Source organism: Cetorhinus maximus, chromosome 38, assembly GCF_964194155.1.
Source record: "Cetorhinus maximus chromosome 38, sCetMax3.hap1.1, whole genome shotgun sequence".
Taxonomy (NCBI): domain Eukaryota; kingdom Metazoa; phylum Chordata; class Chondrichthyes; order Lamniformes; family Cetorhinidae; genus Cetorhinus; species Cetorhinus maximus.
This window is the reverse complement of record NC_135916.1, coordinates 563,417-589,331: the sequence shown is the minus strand read 5'-3', so window position 1 is coordinate 589,331 and position 25,915 is coordinate 563,417. Positions and strand designations below refer to the sequence as shown.

Here is a 25,915-nt window from a genome sequence, read left to right as displayed (position 1 = left end):
ATCAGCTTGGGAAATGGCCTTCTCTTCTTTAATTTCTGTAATTTATTGCTCCATGGCTCAATAAATAATGTATCTCCATAATCACACTCATTAATTCTGCTTAGTTACTGCCATTATCTTACAAACGGAGATATTCCTCTTGCTTTGGCATGGTTATACTTTGCTAATCTGCTATATTTCATGCTACACAATATTTTCGCTGCTGTTACCTAATAGGTACCTAATACGTTTATGTTTTTCCCATCAGAAATCTCTACGTCCACAATCTAACGGAACTTGCCTTTGTACATTGTGACTCTGAATTCACATGCTTTCAGCTGTGACAATGTCACACCATTTTGGTATTTTTTATTCACATTTCATAGTTCCCCAGCCTGTACTGAAGATAAACTCTCAGGCTTTGCTAGAGAACAAATGCAGTCTTCAGGAGATGGCACATTTCAGGCTTCAGAATCATTGGCGAAATGTATGCCAGGAGTCTCCATATTCAATAATGCATTGTGCACATAGCTAACATGACTGTGTGTGTGTGTGTGTGTGTCAGTCTGTGTGTCTCAGTGTGTGTGTCTGCGTGTGTGTCTGTGTGTGTGTCTATCTTGTTTGTCTGTGCGTATATGTGTGTGCATGTATGTGTGTGTTTGTTTATGTGTGTTTGTGTGTGTGGATGTGTGTGTGTTTGTTTATGTGCGTATGTGTTTGTTTGTTTATGTGTGTTTGTGTCTGTTTGTATGTGTGTTTGTGTGTGTGCATATGTGTGTGTGTTTGTTTATAAGTGTGTGTGTCTGTGTGTCTGTATGTGTGTTTGTGCCTGTGTGTATGTGTGTTTGTGTGTGTGCATGTATGTGTGTTTGTGTATGTTTGTTTATGTGTGTGTGTGTCTCTCTGTCTGCCTGTGTATGTGTCGTGCAGCCTGGCCTTCTTAGTTACCATTAAATTGCTATAATGGTACAAATTGCAGACCCAGGTGGACATTGGCACTGATTTGTCAGGCAGGGTGATAAAGTGGCGTTGTGATGCTGGGGGCTTACGATGTTCTCAGTAGCTTGCTTTCAGTTTTCAAGGAGGTCATCGAACAACATGGAAAGAGTGAAATCCCTTCATAGAACATTGTGTTAACAACATCAAAGCAGAATGCAAGTATGCAGCAAAACGCTTGCAGAGGCATATTAAATATGAAATAGTAACCAAGCATTCAAATTTCCAAGTAGAATGATGTGACGTGTTGTTTATGGAGTTCCAATGTTGATGAGCTCAATCCCAAATTGCACCTTTCGTGAATCACATAACTCAACTTGACCACGCGATAAGCACCAGCGGATTGTGCCACATCATTAGCTACAGGCTGACTTCTTCATACAGGTCGTCTGCTGCGCTTGAGAACAATCCAGAAGCTTCCACGCATCGGGGATTAGATTTTTCTGTGGTGGTAAAACACACATATCGATCAGGCACAATGAAAGCTGTTTTTGCAATGTCAAGGTGATGGTAATAATAACAAAAATAAGACACATGAAATTACTCGGACGTGTTATCCATGCAACAGTTTTGAAGTGCTTAATCCTCACTGGCAGAATTAACAGAGGAAGAGCAAGGGGCCGACTATAGAAGAAGCAGCCAGACAATATTAAAGACTTGGCTAGGCAGAACTCTACTGCGGGTCCATCCACTGATCATATATTCGGGAATTCTGGTCTCCTAAAGCAGTCCGCATGACACTTAGACAACCACAATTATGCTGATGAAATCACACATATAGGCAGCAGGCAGAAACGCAGGCAATGTAACACCACATTATGCTTCATCACTCTACTGGAAATAGGCAGTTGGACATTTAACTATTTTATAGGGCCTATCTATAATGAAAACCGTTTATGTCAGCCGATCGTTGCAGGAGACGTGCTAACTCGTTTATTTTTTTTTAAAGGTCGTGTAAACCAGGTTGGAGATAAGATGATCACAGAAGGGGAGCATCAGGGATCAGGGTCAAAATGATCTTCTGGACTGATCATCAGACCGAGCACGTTGAGATGCAATTGCCCATTTCATTCCCCTCAACTGGAGAGGTGGTGGCGCAGTGGTGAGGTGGTTTGACTAGTAATCCGGAGCCCGGGCTGATGCTCAAGGGGGGGCAGTTACTAAATCTGGAATGTAAAATATTTATTCTCTGTCGTGGAGACCATGAAACTATAATCGATTGGAGTAAGAACCCATCTGGTTCACTAGTTAGAAAAGGTAATTTGGCTTCCTTACCTGGTCTGGCCTACATGTGACTCCAGACCCATATAGCAAGGTGGCTGAATCTTAACTGCCCTCTGAAATGGCCTCGCCAGCCATTCAGCTCAGGGGCAATTAGGGTTGTGTAACAATTGCCAAGGATGCCCACAAACCATAAAATAACAAAGAAGATAAACAAATGGCCTGGGGAGAGATACCATTGCTTCAGTGGTGGGGTGTATAGTTCCGATACAGTCAGAGTTACACATGCCTGGTGATGTATTGGTAGATAATGTATCTTTGTAATATGAGGGCGAAATTCCATTAAAGCTCAAATAAAAGCAAAATAGTGCAGATGCTGGAAATCTGAAATAAAAACCGAAAATGCTGCAAACACTCAGCAGGTCCGACAGCATCTGTGGAGAGAGAAACAGAGTTAACGTTTCGAGTCTGCATGACCCTTCTTCAGAGCTAAAGAACAATCTTCATCCCTTTTAAAATGTATTTTTATTCACCTTTTTCATTTATTCATTGTTGTATCACTTTTTAAAAAAAAAATCATGATATCTTCCTCTATCCTTTTTTCCCAAACCAGGGCCCCCTGCACCCAACCCCCCACCCCCAAACACCCCACAACCCCACCTCCTCAACCCCGGGCAAGAGGGGCCATCTGTCGCTGGTTCTACGTTGATCTGTCACAGAGTGCTGACCCTCGTCCGGCTATTAACACACTCTGCTTCCTTAACCTTTATGCCACCATCAGCACCTTCTTTAGCCTTTAACACTATCCTTAACTCTCCCTTTGTCTCGTCTCCATGACATCTTTGTCAATCTCTCCTTAGCACCCACCTATCACTGACCTTCTATCCACCTTCCCCTGCTCCCCACAGCCCCCTCCCTCATAAACAGTATCAATCCCATCACATGTCGACTTCTCATCAGCCCTGCGGTCAGACGGGTCCGAAACGTTAACTCTGCTCCTCTTCTCCACAGATACTGTGAGACCAGCTGAGTTTCCTTTTCATTCCAGCAGTGTCGGTTCTTGTTCTTATCAAACTCCTCCGTTTACAGAATCAGAGCACAGAGCCAAGCGATGGGATTCCTGTAAATCGTTGAGACATTATGCAATTTGGATGGAAACTAATTTCTTCAGCGCTTCTACCTCCAATCAGCTGCCTGATGGAACTTCTGTGGAACATTCAAACCGGTGATGGTAAGATGGACACTGAGTGCATTCAGTGACCCACACATGTGGCACCATCGTTGTAATTTTGACCACCCACAGAGGGGCCTAATCTGTGACATGTCCTGCTTCAAAACAAAAACTATATTCACTGTTATGGAAAAAAGCTGGAAAAAAAATCAATAAATCACCGAATTCTAAATTTACTATCGTTTAAATCAATTCACAGGCGTATTACCCAATGTGCTCCTTCTGCTCCTGTGATTGGTGTTCAGTTGCGTGGTCAGTAAGATTACAATCAGGACCAGCAACACAACAGAAAGGCAGAGGCGCATTGATCCTTCCACCAAATGGTGACCTGCAATAATAATAATAATAATAATAATAACAATAAGCGTTGGTAAAACTGTCACGTTGGCCTTAAAGTGAACGAATTCCTACCATTGCATGTTCCAACTTGACATTTAAAGGTGGTCAAAAAAAAATGTACTAAAGGGACCTGGTGCCTGAAATGCACCCCCAGCAATGGTTAAAATAGGGAAATGGCGGAATTCTATCCCAAGCTGTGTAACCAGGAGGGTAAACTTGAGGGGGAAAAGTTTGCGGCGGGTGTTTTGGGGGCCGGGGCGGAGTTGGGAGAGGAGTCAATGGAGTTTACATGGGAATACCCATGTGTCAGCAAACAGGCTTCAGGAACGGGAATGATAAGGGGTAGACCTTTCTCCTAACATACATACGCTTCCCAAAAAATTACATTGCACTTTTTTCCCGCCCAAAATCTGATATGATATTGTCCATCCCATTTATCTGAGTTTTACAAATGTGCACATTCTATGTGACTGCTCCAGAATTTTAACTAGAAACAAATAACTCGCAGTAGAACAAGGTCAAATCGATCATAACCATTACTGACTGTGCAAATGTGCATAAACTCGGCCAGTAACTTTTGCAGGGACATGTAACATTAGATCAACTGACTGATTTGAACGTTACTCTGTGCATTTACTTTCTAGTACATGCGCTGTGCAAGGTGTAGAAAGATCAGAGTGTGCAAACAGCATCAGGATATTCTACTGGCTCAACTCAGATAAACCTGTGATCGTGAATGCAGAAAGGTGATACACGCTAATTCATAATACCTCGGAAGGTAATTGTGGCGGGGAGGAGGGGTAACAAGGCTGCCTGTTGGTCCAGGGTGCCGAATATTCATGCACCGGGCCTGACCAGTCAAACGAAGATCAATCATCAGGTCCCCATATGAACTAATATCTTAGAATATTGTTGTCGGTTCAGTGACTGGACAAGAACAGGAGAATCAGAGATAGACTCATGGACCTCCACAGCGCAGAAGGAGGCCATTCGGCCCATCGTATCAGCGACGGTCAACAAAGATCTGACTGCACTGATCCCATTTCCCAGCGCTTGGCCCATAGCCCTGGAGGCTATGGCAAGGCAAGTGAATATCTGAACACTTCTTAAGTGTTGCGAGAGTTTCTGACTCAACCACCCTTTCAGACCGTGAGCTCCAGACTCAAATTTCCCCTCATCTCCCCTCTTAGCCTTCTACCTCTTACCTTAAATCTGTGACCCTTGGTTATTCACCCCTCTATATTTGAGCAAGGGTCTATCATTGTGCAGGAAAAAACTGTACGGCACATTTCGTGACCCAGAATGATTGTGATGTCCTTTGGAAGTTCAGCCAACGCCATTTCTCTCCGTTAGATAAACAGAAGATAGATACTGACCAGATATTCTGTTTTAGTGATGCTAATTGAATGGGAAATGTTGGCCAGGTCACATATATTTACACCGTGACCCACCTCACAAACCACCTCCGCCCGGCAGCTCCCCTCACCGCAAACCCTCCCACCCTCTCCTTCTCACCCTTTTTCTCAATTTAAATATATCCCCAGGCTCTCTGACCTCCGCTTCAGCGCACAGGCGCGATTTTCCTGTAATGCCTCATCCAAAATTCGGCAGGAAAAGACATCATGCAGCAATCCTTCTCTCCTGCACCGAAAGGTTAACCAACAGTTTGTGCTCAGACCCCGAACCCACGCTCTATTTTCCCTCAAGGAGGCGCTGGTTAGGCCACAGCTAGAGTATTGCATGCAGTTCTGGCATGATAGGAAGGGTGTGATTGCACTAGAGAGAGTGCAGAGGAGATTTACCAGGATGTTGCCTGGGCTGGAGAGTTTTAGTTATGTGGAGAGATTGGATAGACTGGGGTAATTTTCCCTGGAGCAGGGAAGGTTGAGGGGGGACATGATTGAGGTGTATAAAATTATGAGGGGCATATATAGGGTAGACAGGAAGGAACTTTTCCCCTTGGTGGAGCGATCAATAACCAGGGGGCATTGATTTAAGGTAAGGAGGTTTAGAGGGGATGAGAGCGCGAATGTTTTCAACCAGAGGGTTGTGGGAATCTGGAACTCACTGCCTGAAAGGGTGATAGAGGCAGAAACCCTCATAACATTGAAGAAGTATTAGGATGTGCACTTGCCATGGCATTCAAGGCTATGGGCCTAGTGCTGGCAAACTGGATTAGAATAGTTCGGTACTTGTTTGACCGGCGCTGGCTCGATGGGCCGAAGGGCCTTTTTTCTGTGTTGCAGACTCTGTGACTCTAGGACGCAGACGAGATTGGGACGGCCGAACCCTGGTCCATGTAGAGCCTTTCATGTCTCGGCAGCTTTCAAAAGGTCATTCAATAATTTGAGATGGACGTGGTGACGCAACGTGGGCGGGTTCAATGAAAGCAAAGGCCATAGACATCACCCCCAGCAAATTCGCAAAGGACCTGAAGTGCCCCATGAACACAACTGTGCCCTAGTGCGAAAGATTTCCTCAAACCATTGCCTTGCGCCCAGACAATAACGGGTTTCACTCGTCTCTCATCACATCACAGCGCTGGCAAGATGTGACTGAGGCTCGTAGGCTGTGAACATAGGGCTTACCAGTAGGAGCGGCCCATCGAGACTGCCCCGCCATTCAATCGGATAATGGCTGGCCTGGTGGTGGTCTCAACTCCGCTTTCTGTCTGCACTCCCCTCTCCCCCACTCCATAACCCTTGACCCGCTTGCCTGTCAAACATCTGGCTAACTCTGCCTGGAGTACATTCATTGACCAAAAGCCCCCCCTCTGCTCTCTGGGCAAGAGAATCGCACATGCCAACGAAAAATGTGGGAGAGACAAAATAATCCTTATCTCCTTGATAAAATGTAACTCTCTTATTTTGAAATTACGTCCCCTATTTCTAGCCCCACCCACAGCAGGAAACATCCCCTCCTCCTGCATCTAAGCCATTAAGTCCTCTCAGGTTCATCCACGTTTCAATCAGACCAGCTCTCCTTCCTTTGAGGTGTCAGCTGTGGCTCAGTTCATAGCACCCTCGCCTTTGTGTCAGAAGGTTGTGGGTTCATGTCCAACTCCCGGAAAAAAAAAGTCAAGAACTGTGAATGTACTCGAAAGAGTTGCACTTTAAAGTGTACAGGCGGAGCCAGTTAAACCTTTCTCCACCAGATAATCCCTTCACCCCCAAGCGTGAGACACATTGAGATAAAGAACATGGGGCGGCCATTTAATCCAAGCGATACTAGTACGAGTGACGTCAATTTGGGATTCTATATGACAAATGTTGGAAGGCTTCAGGGGGTGGCGGACTGGTAATGTCACTGGCCGGGTAATACAGAGGCACCTGCCTCATTCCCCGGGCTACGTGGGTTCAAATCCCTCACGGGGCCACGCATGGAGGTTGAATTCAGGTATGGATATTGGAAGCCAGTCTCAATGCTGATGACCTTGGGACCTCTCGTCTAATTCACCCATCCTCGCCTGGCGATGACTGTGCTTCAAGCTCAGTGTTTTTTTTTTAGTCTAAATAGCCCACCTGCAATCCTCTCCGTTCAAAGGTCAATTGGATTGAAATCTAAATTTCCATTCGCTTGTCTAAAACTGAGCGGTTGACTGGTACAACGACTCAATTGGTGCATGTCTAAGCAGCAGGCTTCTGGGGGATTTCCATAATGCAAAGTGAGGCATTTTGATGTGTTTCTGTGCAAAGGGAGAGCCGAGGGGAGCTGTGATACCGTCCGGAAAAAGCGGTCGAAGGCGCCGAACTGTACCTGTGCACACGATGGAAGCCGCCTCTCCCGCGTCGCAGCTGTTCCCTCCCCACCGATTCCTCCGACACTCGAGTATATTCGGCTCTGTCCCCGCGCACTCGACACCGCCCAGCCAAAAGGGTCCAGACCCGGCTCCGGGATGGGCACCGCGAGGGGCTGATTTGGCGGATCCGCAGCCCATTTGCCTGCAAGCCACTTTGGCATCCAGCATGTCCCAATGGTCAGCACAGACCGCTCCCCAGGTGTGGTTATAATACACTTCCACTCTGCCCGAACAAGGGCCCGTTCCGTCCATCAGTCGCATTTTAATTGGCCCTAACGGAGGGAACAGAGCAGATGGGTAAAGAGAGCCTTCAGGCGAAATATGTATTATCTAGAAACAATAGGACTTCAGCAGCATTCCTGTTACTTGAGATTCCATTTGTTGTCCATTTTTTTTAAACTGAGTCTTAACATTCATTTTTTTGTCTTGCAGAAATATATTTCAGTGCATGGAATGGGGTTTCCATCTCAACCGTTCTGTTGACGAGCACAGAATGGGGACCAAAAGGTCTGGAGTGCAAAGGGACTTGGGAGTCCTAGTCCAGGATTCTCTTGAGGTTAACTTGCAGGTTGAGTCGGCAGTTAGGAAGGCAAATGCAATGTTGGCATTTATTTCGAGAGGACTAGAATATAAAAGCAGGGATGTGCTGCTGAGGCTTTATAAGGCTCTGGTCAGACCACATTTTAGAATATTGTGAGCAATTTTTGGGCCCCTGTATCTCAGGAAGGATGTGCTGTGCCCCTGGAGAGGGTCCAGAGGAGGTTCACGAGAATGATCCCAGGAATGAAAGGCTTAACCTATGAGGAACGTTTGAGGACTCTGGGTCTATACTCGATGGAGTTTAGAAGGATGAGGGGGGATCTGATTGAAACTTACAGAATACTGAAAGGCCTGGATAGAGTGGGACGTGGGGAAGATGTTTCCATGAGTAGGAGAGACTAGGACCCCGAGGGCACAGCCTCAGAGTAAAGGGAAGACCTTTTAGAACAGAGATGAGGAGAAACTTCTCTCGCCAGAGAGTGGTGAATCTATGGAATTCATTGCCACAGAAGGCTGTGGAGGCCAGGTCATTGAGTGTACTTAAGACCGAGAGAGATAGGTTCTTGATGGGTAAGGGGGATCAAAGGTTACGGGGAGAAGGCGGGAGAATGGGTTTGAGAAACTGATCAGCCATGACTGAATGGCGGGGCAGACTCGATGGGCTGCTCCTATGTCTCATGGTCTTATGGTCTTGTCTGTGATGGGAAGGGTTGCCATGAAGACGCGAGTCCTCATGGAGCACGAACAGGCTCCCGTACCTAAATCCGGGGGACATTTGGAACAAACCCAATCCACAGCCAAACATCTTGGGATGTCCTTGGAATTTAAATGCTTCACGAGTCGTTAGTCAGAGCCAGATGGTAGCCTGTTTGCTAACGCCATTTCCATAAGACCATAAGAGCTGAAATTAGGCCATTCGGCCCATCGAATCAGCCCCGCCATTCAATCCATGGCTGATAAGTTTCTCAATCCCATTCTCCCGCCTTCTCCCCATCACATTTCCGTCCATCTCCGCCCATTCCGACCGCCTATTAGCTCCCTCACGCTGTGGCTAAGATCCATCCTCACCAGCAGCTCCTCTTAGATTACTAGCATTGTCAACAAATATTGAGATTAGCTAAGGATACAAAATATGGCTTAATTGGAAGGCGATATTTCAACTTCGGTGTGACGCCTTTGTGAAATTAGAGGGGGGGGTGGGGGGGAGGGGGAGGAGGGGGGAACTCTTTACCTGAACAGATAACAGACGCTGCTTCTCCAGAGTTGCAGTTATGTTCCCCCAACGAATTTGATTGACATTCAAATAAGTTGGACTCAGTCCCTTTGCAGTCAACCTCATCCAGCCAGAAGGATCCAATTGCTGGTCCAAAACGAGCGCTTCCCGGAGCTGAGTTGGCGGATCCGCAGCCCAATTGCTGACAGACAACACTCGCATCCATCGCGTCCCAGTTATCGTCGCAGACCGCTCCCCAGGTACTGTAAGAATAAACCTCCACTCTCCCCGAACAAGAGTCACTCCCGTTCACCAATCTCATTGGAACTGAATCTGAAGAAAAGGTAAAGGCGCAGGAGGTAAAAAGAGAGGCTCCCGGGGACCTATTATTTTTATTTTGCATGGAGACAAATGATTCCAGCAGCAAGTTTCTTCCCTGCTCTTCCCAGCTCTCTCTCTCCTTGGCCTAAATCGTGTGTTTTGCTCCCGCCTAATGACATTTCATTTCAGGGAATCATATTTCACCCCCCTAGCCTGTCTTCTGACAAAATCTCCAATGAGGAACAATGACACTATCTGTGGAGGGAGCGCTGAAATGAGGATTTGCCTCCCAAAGCCGGCATGAACACGCGTTCCTTGTCCCTGCAGAACATGTTTACATTGACTGCGGTCCATTCCTTCGCTGCGTTAACTTTTTAGTTGATTTCATGATTGGAATGAATGGATAGGCAGAGGAAAACGGTTCAAACTCGAGAATGTATCTGTGCCTGTGCCTGTGTGGGAGTTTGTGTGTGTGTGTGTGTGTTTGTTTGTGTGTGTTCATTCGCGCACGTTTGTGTGTGTCTGTGTGGATTTGTGCGTGTGGGTATTCGTATGTTTGTTTCTATGTGCATTTGTGAGTGTATGTGTATATCTGTGTTTGTGTGTATGAATGAGTGTGTGTATGCGCGTATGTGTGTGTGCGTTTGTTTGTGTGTATGTATGTGTTTGTGTGTATGTATGTGTTTGTGTGCGTGAATTTGTGTGTCTGCTTCTCTGTGTGTGTGTGTTTGTGAGTATGAATGTGTGTTTTAGTTTGTGTGCGTGTTTATGTGCGCGAATGCGCGCACGCGCGCGTGTTTGTGTGTATGTGCGTGTGTGTTTGCATGCTTGCTTATGTGTTTGTGTGCGTGTTGTATATGTGTGTTTGTGTGTGTGTATTTCTGTTAGTATATGTGTGTGTTTGTGTGTGTGTGTGTGCGTGTTAGTATATGTGTGTTTGTGTGTGTGTGTGCGTGTTAGTATGTCTGTGTTTGTGTGTGTGCGTGTTAGTATATGTCTGAGTATGTGTTTGTGTGTGTGTTTGTGTTTGTGCGTGTGTTTGTGTGTGTGTGTGTGTGTTTGTTTGCTTGTTTATGCGTGTTTGTGTATGTGTTTGTGTGCTTGTGTGTGTGTGTGTGTTTGTGTATGTATTTATGTGTGTGTGTGTTTGTGTTTGTATTTATGTGTGTGTGTGTGTGTGTGTTTCAATGACTGCAAAGCGCCCTAAGTCCTAGACAGGAGCATCGGGTTCATTCCTCATCCTTGTGGGGTAGGAGTTCAGCCCGCGTTATTCTAGCTCAGCATTGAATGTCCTACAAACTGAGCAAAGTCTGACAGCCAGATAGAGGCGCAATGCACTATCCTGCCCCGCATTGATTCGCTCAGACTGACCTGTTAACGATACCTGCACAGGCTCACTGCTCTCTGACGTTGCAAGTTTTCCGGATTTAATCGTTTGATAGTGACATGTGTAGGTCCCACTCTCACTCGCACCCGCATCCTGGATGGAGAAGGTGATGCGGTAAACTCCATCCGGAGCAGTTTCAGAGGCAATGGGATCAACGCCACCAGCTTTCTTCAAATAAAAGGTGCTCCCTGCGTATGGACTCAAAGCCGTGCAGGTCAATGTTACGGTCTCTCCTGTCATGAACACGCCATGCTTCCTCCCCAGAGAGAGAGTGGGCTTTAGTGGGCGGTCTGCAATCACATATTAAAATACCTCACATTATCTCTAACTCAGTGACAGTGAACGAGCAGAACCTAAAGGTAACTGCATGGGGTACAAAAACATTTAACTCTATTTATTGCATCATCTGCAAAATGTATATTCTGTAGCTCATCATACCCTTCTCCCGTACGGATCCCAAAATATGACCCTGCCTCTTCAATTGGAAATGCCTAACACAGGTTTGAAATTCCACGCCCCATCATTTCGTTCCACATTGAGCACCATAGCTCATAAGTGGGCAAGAATGAGTCACACGGTTTGGGTCATGAGGGTATCTGTGCTAATGCTCGGCAGGTTAAATAGCTCATGCAGAACCACAGCACTGACCACAAAAAAAAAGCGTCTGTGGGCAATTATACCTGTACAAAGATAATCCCCTTGGCCTCCGATGGAAGTACATGCCCATCTCCTCTTATAATAAGGCTGCACTCAAACGCATTGCTAACTAATTTTCAATACATTTCACTTCATGATGATTCATGATGTCATGTAATATGCCACAAAGGTGACCACGGCCTTTAATTTGGAAGTGACGTGCTGTGTTTCATAACCCAGGGCCAAGTTTGTCGCTTGCAGTTTTCAAATGTCTAATCTGCCGCCCTCTATTTCACAATGGAACTCATTGTCACCATCCCCCTCCCCCATTTCAAATGGGGCAGCACCGTCGGCTATGGCACTCCCCATTGCCGGTTAAGTCCGTCATCACGTCCTGTGCCCAATAGGCTGTTTGAGGTGCCATGCAATCCATGGGCATTGGCGACAGTCCGTGACTGGCGAGCTGATCTGTGCCAATGGTGGAGGGAACCGCGAGTTCCCTTTCTTATTTGGAATCACGGACATGGAATCGAGGAGCAGGATTAGGCCATTCGGCTCTTCGAGCTCGCTCCGCCATTCAATATGGTCATGCCCTGATCCCCTATCCCAATGTCATACTCCCGCTCTCTCCCCATCCCCCTGGACACCTTTTCCCATCTAGACATCTGAATCCTTCACAAATATATTCAGTGACTTGGCCTCCGCAGCCCTCTGTGGTAGAGAATTTCACAGGTCCACCGCCCTCTCTGAGTGAAGAAATTTCTCCTCATCTCACTCCTGTATGGCCCATCCCTTATCCTAAGAGTGTGACCCCTTGTTCTAGGCCTTCCAGCCAGAGGGAACATCATCCCTGCATCCTGTCCATCCAGCCCTATCAGAATGTTATCCGTTTCAATGAGGTCCCCTCTCATTCTCCAAAACCTCCAGTGAATGCAGTCCTAGTCAACCCAATCTCTCCTCCTATGGCAATCCTGCCATCCCAGGAATCAGTCTGGTGAACCTTCGCTGCACTCCCTCTGTGGCAGGTATATCATTTCTTAGGTACAGAGCCCTAAACTGCACACAATGCTCCAGGTGTGGTCCCACCAATGCTCAGTGCAGCTGCAAGAAGACATCCTTGCTCCTGTACTCAACTCATCTTGTAAAGAAAGCCAACGTACCATTTGCCTTCCTAACTGCTTGCTACACCAGCCCAATCTCTATCAGGGGCTGATGTTCAAGGACGCCCAGATCCCTTTGTCCGTCAATATTTCCCAACATATTAACATTTAAATAGTAATCTACCGTTCTGTTTATCCTACCAGAATTGGTAACTTCGCATATTTCGAAGTAATACTGCATCTGCCATTTATTTACCCACTTACGTAACTTGCCCAAATCGCCTAGAAGCCTCTTTACCATCCTTCTCACCCCTCAGGATTCCCACCCAGCTTTGTGTCATCAGCAAACTTGGAAATATTACATCTGGTTCCCAAACTGAATCATTCATATGTACCATGAAACAACTGGAACAATCCAAGCTCTGATCCCTGCCATACCCCACTAGTCAGCGCCTACCACACCAAAATAAGACAATATATTTTCTCTGTTTCCTGTCTGTGAACCAATTCGACATCCATGCTAATCTGGAACCCCTCTAAACCCAGGTGAGTTAATTCTGCACACGAATCTCTTACGTGTGACTTTATCAAAAATGTTCCGAAAATCTAAATACACCACATCCACTGGTTCTCCCTTATCTATTCTAATCGTTACATCCTCACAAATATTCTGCAGGTTTGTCAAACCTGATTTCCCTTTCATAAGTCCATGCTGACTGTCTAATCCCGTTGATGTTTTCTAAGTGTCTTGTCATCACATCCTTTATAATAGACTCTAGCATTTTGCCTGCCACTGGTGTTAGGCGAATCAGCCTGTAATTCCCTGTTTTCTCCCTCACTCATTTTTAAATAGTGGGGTGACATTTACCACCCTCCAATCTGCCGGGAATGTTCCAGAATCGTCGGAATTTTCGAAGGTGCCAACCAAAGAATCCACTATTTCCATGGTCAATCCCTTTAGTACCTTGGGATGTAGATTATCAGGCCTTGGAAAATGAGAAAGCGTCTTTGAACTAGGTTTTGCCCCAAGAAATCTCTGTTGCCTTTAATGCCTGAAACATCTCTTCTTAGTGGCCTGTACTCAAAACAATGCTCCTGAATTCCCTGGGAGCAAATTCCTTTGGCTGATGGTCTGCGTTATTCTGAAGGTCTCACGTTAATGATCAAATAAGTGAATTGAATCCCTCCACCATGTTGGATTACCTCCCTGAACAACCTTCACCAAAATGAGGCGGTGCCTCCCTGATTATGGCGGGACACATTTGTTTTCAATAAGTGCGACTGGAAATAATACATCATGCTCCCAAAAAGCGTTTGAAATGATGTGTGTGGGGTGTAGGATTAGAATGTTTGCGGATGACACAAAGATTGGCCGGGTGGTTAACAGTGAGGTTGAGTGTCTAGGGCTGCAGGAAGATATAGAAGGGATTGTCAAACGGGCAGATAAGTGGCAGATGGAATTTAACCCTGAAAAGTGTGAGGTGATGCACTTTGGAAGGAATAATTTGACTAGGAAGTATTCAATGAACGGCATGACACTAAGAAGTTTTGAGGAACAAAGGGACCTTGGCGTGTGTGTCCATAGATCTCTGAAGGTGGAGAGGCATGTTAGTGGGGTGGGGAAAAAGGCAGATGGGACACTTGTCTTTATCAATCGAGGAATAAATTACAAAAGTACAGAGGTCATGTTGGAGTTTTACAGAGCCTTGGTGAGGCCACAGCTGGAGTACGGTGTGCAGTTCTGGTCGCCACATTATAGGAAGGATGTGATTGCACTGGAGGGGGTGCAGAGGAGATTCACCAGGTTGTTGCCTGGGATGAAACACTTAAGTGATGAGGAGAGGTTGGATAGACTTGGATTGTTTTCGTTGCAGCAGAGAAGACTGAGGGGCGACCTGATCGAGGTGTACAAGATTATAAGGGGCATAGACAGGGTGGATAGGGAGCAGCTGTTCCCCTTAGTTGAAGGGTCAGTCACGAGGTGACATAAGTTCAAGGTGAGGGGAAGGAGGTTTAGGGGGAGATGTGAGGAAAAACCGTATTACCCAGAGGGTGGTGACGATCTGGAATGCTGTGCCTGGGAGGGTGGTGAAGGCGGGTTGCCTCACATCCTTTAAAAAGTACCTGGATGAGCACTTGGCACGTGATAACTTTCAAGGCTATGGGGCCAAGTGCTGGTAAATGGGATTAGGTTAGTTCAGGTGTTTCTCACAGTGTCGGTGCAGTCCCGACGGGCCGAAGGGCCTCTTCTGCATTTTGTGTGATTCTGTGAAGTTGCAGTTTCGCATATTATCCTTCATTTCTGCCCTTCTTTCATCTCACTTTTTATTTTTCTCTTCTCCATAACTAATTCTTTAATTTGACGTTTCACCCCCTCTTATAGAGAAAAAGATAAACTCATGCTGTACCTGAACAAACTACAGACGCATCCTCACGGTGATTGCAGTTGTGCTGACCGAAGGCTTTTGACTGACACTTCCACAGGTAGGACTCAGAACCATTGCATTGGACGGAGTCCAGCCAGATCGATGAGTTCCCTTGCCCAGACACGGCGTTCCCGGGTGCAGACTGAGCAAAGCCGCAATTCAGCTCTGTGCAGACAACCTCAGCGTCAAATATGTCCCAATCGTCGTCACAGACTGTCCCCCACGTGTTACCGTAGTAGATCTCCACTCTCCCTGAACACGCGTTCTCACCATCCACCAGTCTGACTGGGAATTGTTCTGCAGGATGCAAGAGTGGTTAAGTTGAACAAATTCAAGGGATCGGGTTTAACTTTGGTTGGAAGAGACACAGATCCAGTAGAATACTGCCAAGGAGTAGCGGGGGAAAAAAACATATCGGGTCAGACTGGAGTGTATTTGTATTTGGGTATCAATGCAATGCAAGGGAATCTGCAGCTCTGACCTGATACTGCTGATATCTGGATAGTTACTGCCGATTGAGCATAGAATCACTGAAGCAGACTTTCACTAGGAATCGTGTTTCTCCCCCACGTTTTATTTTTTGTTAAAACATTATGGCTGCGTCTTCTGCCGAATTATTCTTCAAATTAGTGTGCCGAATTCTGAGCATTGACGTTTAAGCTTCAACAACTGGATCATATGCAGGATCCAAATCCAGCAAATCGGGGTAGTTGGTTATTTTGACTTACATTGATATTAAAATTAGGAATACATAAAGCAATATCTATATATCTATATATATATATCTTATATATCTATATATATAAATATATATATATCTATATAAAAATATATATAATCTATATATATAGACATATTTATATATATATATATTTATTTATATATAGATATATATATATATTTATATATATAGATATATAATATCTATATATATATCTTTACGTGTGGTTATTGACTGAATCATTATGTGACTAGAAAACTGTTACACTTATTACTGAAATGGGGTTGTTCGAGATTGTTTTACTAAAGGCTCATTTTACGACCATTTAAACATTTATGCATCAATTCCTCGTTAGTATAGTGGTCAGTATCCCCGCCTGTCACGCGGGAGACCGGGGTTCAATTCCCCGCCGGGGAGGATGCTATATTTTAACCATTACAAGAAGAGTAGAGGACCCTACAACTGAGATTATCATCCGTAGGTCTACGTTCTATTTCAGTACAGAAATTGAATTAAAATAACATCGGTCTGAATAAGGTGATGTTGAACAGGAAATTAAACTCGACGTGCTGTTCAAGGTCCTTCTCAAGACCTTCACCACAATGTGATGCCACGCCATTGTGACAAAAAAACACATACAGGGCTAAAGGAGAAAATGGTAGTCTTTTGTTTTTACAGCGCATTGCCAGACATGAATGCAGTACAATACTGAGTTTGCATTCGCCCAATCAGAAAAGCTCACAGGAAAGGATGCGGCTGCAATTCATTGTGCCTGTGCTTAAGGGAAGCCCTATAGGTTGCACCCTCTGGATCTGGTGGCGCCTCTTTGCGCTCTACAAACACAACTTCACTGAAGATGTAATTTAGCTAAGGATGCAGGATAACTTCAGAATCCTTCCCTTTCACCAGTTGCGTCAATATTGTTCCTCGCTTCTCTTTTTTTTTCTATCTATATATTGTTAAAGAAACAGAGTAACTGCATCCTAGTTCACCTTTTCAATCAAGCGATGTGGGGAATATGCGAGGGAATAGATTACCATCGTATAGGCATTGTTACAAGTGTCGACACGCATTATACATCCTTAATTGCCATTAATCGAATTTCTCCTAGGTTTTTAAAGAGGGCAGTTAAGAGTAAAGCGTGTGCGTTCCTGAAATGCCATTCATATCATTTACTGTTTGCACTAAATAAATTCCTTTCCTCGGAATATTAGTGAACTAAACTGTTGTTGTTCTGTAAGATGTTCTGATAGTATTATGGTGTCATTTCTTCCATATGCGTTTATTAAGTGAATTTGAAACCTGGAGCTGCCCTGGTAAAACTTATACAAAATGCATCCTGGCCATTAGTGTGGTTCTGTGAATTACCCGTCTGCTACCATTGGGGATGAGAACAAGATCTAAAATGCATATTCGCTGAGTATCACTGTAGCATCCAAACATCATCAGAGAGATGCAACACGGTGATTGCTTGTAATAGGATTTACCAAATCAGATGCGCTGCTTCCCCGAACATCATAAAACAAATCCACCTTTACCTGAACAAGTGAGAGACGCTGCCTTGCCAATATTTAGCAGCATGCCTCCACCGCACGCTGGGGGAGAGAGTTTCAAGGGTTCACAGCCCTTTGAGAGAAGGAAAAACATCTCTCCACCTTAAATGGGAGACCACCTCTATTTAATACTTGCCTCCTAGGCTCTAGTATGCCCTGCCCATATCAAGCAGGACAAACCCAACATGGCCAATTGCCCGAACAATGATTCCAGTCTCCATCATCAGCACAATGATTGGAAGCATCGACTAAAGTGCTATCACGTGGCACATGTACAGCAATAACCTGCTCACAGTCGCTCAGTTTGAGTTTGAACTTCTGGCGAATTCAACACCCTCCGTGTTTCACTTGCTAAAAAAAAAAACAAATAAGACCTACTCTCCTGAACATATAACCGAGGCTGCTTCGTTAGGGCTGCAGTTGTGTTCCCCCAGCGACTTGGCTTGACAATGGAATAAATTACCCTCGGCCCCTTTGCACTCAACATCATCCAACCAGAATGGACTCGTTGCTGGTCCAAAATGGGCGCTTTGCGGCGCTGATTTGGTGGATCCACAGCCCACTTGCCTCCTCTCGCATCCAGCAAGACCCAATTATCATCACAGACTGCTCCCCAAGTGTTGTTATAATACACTTCCACTCCCCTCGAACAAGAGTCACCCCCATCGACCAATCGCACTTGGGTCGGGTCTAAAGGAGGGAAGAGAACGGAAGGTAAGCCATTGTCCTCCACTGAAATATTCCTTGACAAGGAACGCCCTTCTCCCGCCAGCGTTTCCGCCTCCGTGCGCCCACGTCTTCTCCCGAGTGCTGCTCCCGCCCAAAGACTTTTTAGTCGAGCGAATCATCTTCCATCTCAAACACTCGCCTGACACCGCCGCTAATGTGGAGCGGCGACCGTGTCTGTGATGGGGAGGCTGACCTCAGGAACATGATCTTAAACACAGATTTAATCAACAGATACATGAGGGCATTTGCAGCAATTCGATCGATTTGTGAACTGCCTGAGATGTTACTGAAATTGAAAATAAAACATTTTGGGACAATCGTGCACGGGCCAGACCAATCCAGGCCTAACAGGTAATGTTTACTGTGGTTTGTGGGTTCAGTGAAAGTGTGGTTTGGGACCCAATTGTTAGTGGGATTTGGGGTTTCAGTGATGATGTCTTTTCAGGCCTATGTATTATTGGGATTTGGGGGTTCAGTGATAGTGGGATTTGTGGCATCTGTGATAGTGCGATTTAAGGCCTAGGTGTTAGTTGGATTTGGGGGTTCAGTGTTAGGGGTTTGAGACCTAGTGGGATTAGGGTTTGTGGGTTCAGTGAAAGTGTGGTTTGGGACCCAATTGTTATTGGGTCCAAAAAAAAACCCAAATCCCATGAACATTGAACCCACAAATCACACTTACACTGAAACCCCCAAACCCCATTATCACTGAACACAGAACTCCCACTTACACTGAACCTCAGATCCCACGATCCCTGAACCCCCAATTCTCACTATCACTGAACCCACAAATCCCACTAACACTAAGGCCTCAAACCCCAAACATGGAACCCCCAAAATCCCACTAACAGTGATTTTTCAAGAGGGAAATAGACAATAAGGAATCGACCTGACACACATGCGTTTTGCTTTCTTCTCTTGTCATTGAAAACGTCAAGGGCAGTTATCATTCATCTACATTTATTCTTTCACTGCAGTCGCTATCCCCCCCCCGCCACTCCAACATCAAGACTACAAATAAATGCTAGTCGGCAAGAATGGCAAAGCAATACTAACACACCACACCCACCCGCATACCTCCCAGCTCGCCCGCGCCACAGGCACACACACACACACACAGCAAGACAAACATTTTCGACTATCCCTCAATAGCTGGAGAAAAAAAAAATACATCTTTACCTGAACATATAACAGACGCCGCTTCGCTAGGGTTGCAGTTATGTTCCCCCAACGAATTTGCTTGACACTGGAATAAGTTGGACTCTCTCCCCTTGCAGTTCACATCATCCAACCAGAAGGAACTCGTTGCCGGTCCGAAACGGGCGCTTTGCGGCGCTGATTTGGCGGATCCACAGCCCATTTGCCTACAGGCAACACTGGCATCCAGCAAGTCCCAGTTATCGTCGCAGACCGCTCCCCACGTGTGGTTATAGTACAGCTCCACTCTCCCGGAACAGGAGCCCACCCCATCCATCAGTCTCAATGGGATCGACTCTGAAAGGGAAGAGAACAGACGGTTGACACCCTTTGCGCTCCAGGGACTTTTCTTTCACACGAAGCGACCGGGAATCGCCAGCACTTCCGCCTCTGTGCCTCCTGCTGACTACGCCAGTTGTTTAATGTTCCCACTGAACTACCTTTCAGTCGAGGGAGTAGATTTTGATCTCAAACCCTCGTCTGGTGTGCGGATAAAGCGGGGCTAAATTATTGTCTGCGGCGGGAATTTCAACATGATGGCGATAGCCCACAATAAGCTTAAACCAAAAATGTAATCAACATAAACATAAGGGCGTTTACAGCTATTGTACCCATTTGTTACCCACTTGAGATGCTATTGGAATTTTAGAAAGGCTCTGAACTGGTAGAGAGAGCGACAGCGGTGTGCCCTCCTGCTTAAGTCTATCCACTTATTTCAGGTTATTGTGCAAGTGTTAAACAGGGGATAACAGATCAGCCCCCCATGTGCAGTCGGTCCTGTCTTGCTTCGCCAATCAATGAAGCCATACTCCCGGTTTAAGATTTACCCTCATTTATATCCATTCAATCCAGCTGTTATTTCATTGCACAACTGAAAATCGGGTGGGAGTTTGAATTTCCGGCGAAATCAACGATAGTCTTTCACTATCCTTCAGTTGCTAAACAAGTAAAAACAGTATATTTACCTGAACATATAACCGAGGCCGCTTCGCCGGGACTGCAGTTGTGTTCCCCCAACGATTTGGCACGACAAGGAAATAGGTTACTCTCGGTCCCTTTGCACTCAACATCATCCAACCAGAAGGAGCCAGTGGCTGCTCCAAAATGGGCGCTTCCAGGAGCTGATTTGGCGGGTCCACAACCCATCTGCCTACAGACAACACTCGCGTCCAGCATGTCCCAGTTATCATCACAGACTGCTCCCCAAGTGTTGTTGTAATGCACCTCCACTCTCCCCGAACAAGAGTCATTCCCAGCGACCAATCGCACTTGGATTGAATCTAAAGGAAGAAAGAGAACAGAAGGTAGGCAAGTGTCTTCCACTGAAATATTCCTTTACAGGGAACGCCCTTTACCCGCCAGCGTATCCTCCTCCGTGCGCCCATGTCTCCTTCCGAATGCAACGCCTGCTTTTGTTCAAGCCGAAAGACGCTTTAGTCGAGCGAATCATCTTCCATCTCAAACACTCGCCTGGCAACCCCACTATCACTGAACCCAGAAATCCCAGTAACACTTAGTCCCCAAACCGCACGTTCACTGAGGACCCAAACCCCACTAACACCAAACTCCCAACTCCTACATTGACCGAACAACCATATCCCAATAACACATGGGTCTCATACTGCCTAACACTGAAACACCAAGTCCAACTAACACTGAACCCACAAATGCCACTAACAAAGAACCTCTAAATCCAAGTAACACTTAGGCCTGAATGTGCACTATCACAGTATCCACAAACACCACTAACACTGAACCCACAAATCCCACTAACACTGAACCCACAAATCCCACAATCACTGAACCCACAAATCCCACTAACACTGAACCCCCAAATCCCATTATCATTGAACATGCAAACTCGACTAACACTTAACCCACAAATCCAACTACCACATAGGCATGAAATTGCACTATCACAGAACCCGTAAATCGCACTAACACTGAACCCCCTAATCCCACTAATACATAGGTCTCAAACCCCGAACACTGAACCCCCAATCCAACTAACACCTAGGCCTCAAATCGCACTATCACGGGTGCCACAAATCCCACTATCACTGAACCCCCAAATCCCAATAACACATAGGCCTGAAAACACATCACAGAAACCCTAAATCCCACTTACAATTGGGTCCAAAACCACACTTTCACTGAACCCACAAACCCCACTTACACTGAACCCAAAAATCCTCCTGATATTGAACCCCGAATCCCACTAATACTTAGGCCCCAAACAGCGCTATCACTGAAACCCACAATCCCATGAAGATTTAGTCCTGAATCCCAACTGTCACTGAACCCCCAAATGCCACTATCAACGAACCCAAAAATCCCACGATCACAGAACCCCCAAATCCCAGTAATATTTAGGCCGCAAACCACACTGTTACTGAACCCCGAAATACTACTAACACTGAACACCAAAATCCCCCTAAAAACTAGGTCCCAAACCACACTTTCACTGAACCCACAGGTCCCACTTACACTGAATCCCCAAATCCCACTAGCACTGAAACCCAAAATTCCTCTATCACTGAACCCACAAATCCCACTAACACATGGGACCAAAACCGCATACCCCTGAACACCCAGGTCCCACTATCACTGAACCCCCAAATCCCACTTACACTTAGGCCTGACACTAAACTGTCTCTGAACACCCAAACCCCACTTTCACCGAACCCACAAGTATCACTAACACTTCGGCCTCAAACCTCTAACACGGAACCCCCAAATCCCATTAACACTGGACCCCATATCCCTCTAACACTGAACCCACAAATCCCACTAACACTTGAGGTGCTATTGGAATTTTAGAAAGGCTCTGAGCTGATAGAGAGAGCGACAGCGGTGCGCCCTCCTGCTTAAGTATGACAACTTATTTCAACTTATTGTGCAAGTATTAAATCGGGGATAACAGGTCAGCCCCGCATGTGCACCCCATCTGTTTTGCTTCGTCAACCATTAAAACTATCCTCCCAATTTAAGATTTACCCTCATTTATATCCATTCAATCCACTTGTTATTTCACGACACAACCTATAATCGGGCGGGATTATGAACTTTCGGCGAAATCAACGATAGTCTTTCACTATCCTTCAGTTGCTAAACAAGTAAAAACAGTATATTTACCTGAACATATAACCGAGGCCGCTTTGCCGGCACTGCAGTTGTGTTCCCCCAACGAATTGGCTCGACAAGGAAATAGGTTACTCTCGGTCCCTTTGCACTCAACCTCATCCAACCAGAAGGAGCCAGTGGCTGCTCCAAAATGGGCGCTTCCAGGAGCTGATTTGGCGGGTCCACAACCCATCTGCCTGCAGACAACACTCGCGTCCAGCATGTCCCAGTTATCATCACAGACTGCTCCCCAACTGTTGTTGTAATGCACCTCCACTCTCCCCGAACAAGAGTCACTCCCAGCGACCAATCGCACTTGGATCGAATCTAAAACGAGGGAAGAGAACAGAAGGTAGGCAAGTGTCCCCCACTGAAATATTCCTTTAAAGGGAACGCCCTTTACCCACCAGCGTTTCCGCCTCCGTGCGCCCATGTCTCCTTCCGAGTGCTACGCCTGCTTCTGTTCCCACCGAAAGACATTTTAGTCGAGCGAATCATCTTCCATCTCAAACACTCATCTGGCAATCCCACTAACACTGAATCCACAAATCCCACTAACACTGAACCCACAAATCCCACTAACACTGACCACACAAATCCCACTATCACTGAACCCACAAATCCCACTATCACTGAACCCACAAATCCCACTATCACTGAACCCACAAATCCCACTAACACTGAACCCACAAATCCCACTTGCACGGAACCCGCAGATCCCACTATCACTGAACCCACAAATCCCACTAACACTGAACCCACAAATCCCACTATCACTGAACCCACAAATCCCACTAACACGGAACCCACAAATCCCACTACCACTGAACCCACAAATCCCACTATCACTGAACCCACAAATCCCACTATCACTGAACCCACAAATCCCACTAACACTGAACCCGCAAATCCCATTATCATTGAACATGCAAACTCGACTAACACTGAACCCACAAATCCAACTAACACGTAGGCATGTAATTGCACTATCAAAGAACCCGCAAATCTCACTAACACTGAACCCCCTAATCCCAGAAATAAGTAGGTCTCAAACCGCTAACACTGAACCCCCAAATCCAGCTAACACCTAGGCCTCAAATCGCAATATCACAGATGCCACAAATCGCACTTTCACTGAACCCCCAAATCCCAATAACACATAGGCCTGAAAACACATCACTGAAACCCTAAATCCCACAACAATTGGGTCCCAATCCACACTTTCACTGAACCCACAAACCCCAGTTACACTGAACCCAAAAATCCTCCTGATATTGAACCCCGAAATACCACTAATACTTAGGCCCCAAAGCGCGCAATCAGTGCACCCCCCAATCCCACTAATATTTAGTCCTGAATCCCAACTGTCACTCAATCCCCAAATGCCACTAACAATGAACCCCCAAATCCCACGATCACAGAACCCCCAAATCCCACTAATATTTAGGCCGGAAACCCCACTGTTACTGAACCCCGAAATACTACTAACACTGAACCCCAAAATCCCCCTAAAAACTAGGTCCCAAACGACACTTTCACTGAACCCACAGGTCCCACTTACACTGAATCCCCAAATCCCACTAGCACTGAACCCCAACATTCCTCTATCACTGAACCCTCAAATCTCACTAACACATGGGTCCGAAACGGCCTACCACTGAACACCCAGATCCCACTATCACTGAACCCCCAAATCCCACTTATACTTAGGTCTGACACTAAACTGTCACTGAACCCCCGAACCGCACTTTCACCGAACCCACAAATACCACTAACGGTTCGGCCTCAAACCTCTAACACGGAACCCCCAAATCCCATTAACACTGGACCCCATATCCCACTAACACTGAGCCCCAGGTCCCACTAACAGAGAACCCAGAAATCCCAATAACTCTTAGAGCCTCAAACCCCTAACCTGGAACCCCCAAATTGAACAAACACAGATCCCACACATTCCAATTTCACTGAACCCAGAAATCCCACTAACACTGAACCCACAAATCCCACTAACACTTGAGGTGCTATTGGAATTTTAGAATGGCTCTGAACTGATAGAGAGAGCGACAGCGGTGCGCCCTCCTGCTTAAGTCTAACAACTTATTTCAACTTATTGTGCAAGTATTTAATAGGGGATAACACGTCATGTGCACCCCGTCTGTTTTGCTTTGCTTCGTCAACCACTAAAACTATCCTCCCGATTTAAGATTTACCCTCATTTATATCCATTCAATCCACGTGTTATTTCATTGCACAACCTAAAATCGGGCGGGAGTTTGAATTTCCGGCGAAATCAACGATAGTCTTTCACTATCCTTCAGTTGCTAAACAAGTAAAAACAGTATATTTACCTGAACATATAACCGAGGCTGCTTCGCCGGGACTGCAGTTGTGTTCCCCCAACGAATTGGCACGACAAGGAAATAAGTTGCTCTCGGTCCCGTTGCACTCAACATCATCCAACCAGAAGGAGCCAGTGGCTGCTCCAAAATGGGCACTTCCAGGAGCTGATTTGGCGGGTCCACAACCCATCTGCCTACAGACAACACTCGCATCCAGCATGTCCCAGTTATCATCACAGACCGCTCCCCAAGTGTTGTTGTAATGCACCTCCACTCTCCCCGAACAAGAGTCATTCCCATCGACTAATCGCACTTGGATCGAGTCTAAAGGAGGGAAGAGAACGGAAGGTAAGCCATTGCCCTCCACTGAAATATTCCTTGACAAGGAACGCCCTTCTCCCGCCAGCGTTTCCGCCTCCGTGCGCCCACGTCTTCTCCCGAGCGCTTCTCCCGTCCAAAGACATTTTAGTCGAGCGAATCATCTCCCGTCCCAAACACTCGGCTGACACCGCCGCTAATGTGGAGCGGTGTCCCTGTCTGTGATGGGGAGGCTGACCTCAGGAACATGAGCTTAAACACAGATTTAATCAACAGATACATGAGGGCATTTGCAGCAATTCGATCGATTTGTTAACTGCCTGGGATGTTACTGAAATTGAAAATAAAAGATTGAGTGAACTGGCAGAGAGACAATCTTGCAGGGGCCAGACTTATCCAGGCCTAACAGGTCATGTTTGCTGAATTTGCAAGAGGGAAATAGACATTAAGGAATCGAGCTGACACACACGCTCCATAGCGTTTTGCTTTCTTCTCTTGTCATTGAAACCATCAAGGGGGGTTATCATTTATCTTCATTTATTCTTGCACTGTAGTCGCTGTTTCCCCACTTTTACATCGAACCTGAAAATAAATGTCAGTCGACCAGAATAACGGGAGGACAAAGCAATAATAACTCATAACACCTGCCCCCACCCCGCCCGCCACATACACAGACACACATACACATACACACAGGCACCTACACACATACATAGACACCTACACACAGACACCTACACACAGACACCT

General features: G+C 46.1%; 1 protein-coding gene and 1 non-coding gene across 2 annotated transcripts; one reads left to right on the top strand and one right to left on the bottom strand.

Moving 5' to 3' along the window:
• On the bottom strand, window positions 1-25,140 carry LOC144672335 (scavenger receptor cysteine-rich domain-containing protein DMBT1-like). Its single transcript, XM_078534187.1, has 7 exons — window positions 24,857-25,140; window positions 22,521-22,835; window positions 20,351-20,665; window positions 19,368-19,682; window positions 7,523-7,837; window positions 3,636-3,755; window positions 1-1,418 (listed from the first exon to the last, which is right to left on the bottom strand). The coding sequence occupies exons 1-7, from the start codon at window positions 25,065-25,067 to the stop codon at window positions 1,336-1,338; spliced, it is 1,674 nt and encodes a 557-aa protein (XP_078390313.1). The 5' UTR covers window positions 25,068-25,140; the 3' UTR covers window positions 1-1,335.
• Window positions 16,255-16,326, top strand: trnad-guc (transfer RNA aspartic acid (anticodon GUC)). Its single transcript has one exon. It is a non-coding gene; the product is annotated as a tRNA-Asp (tRNA).
• Window positions 25,141-25,915: the final 775 nt, after the last annotated feature.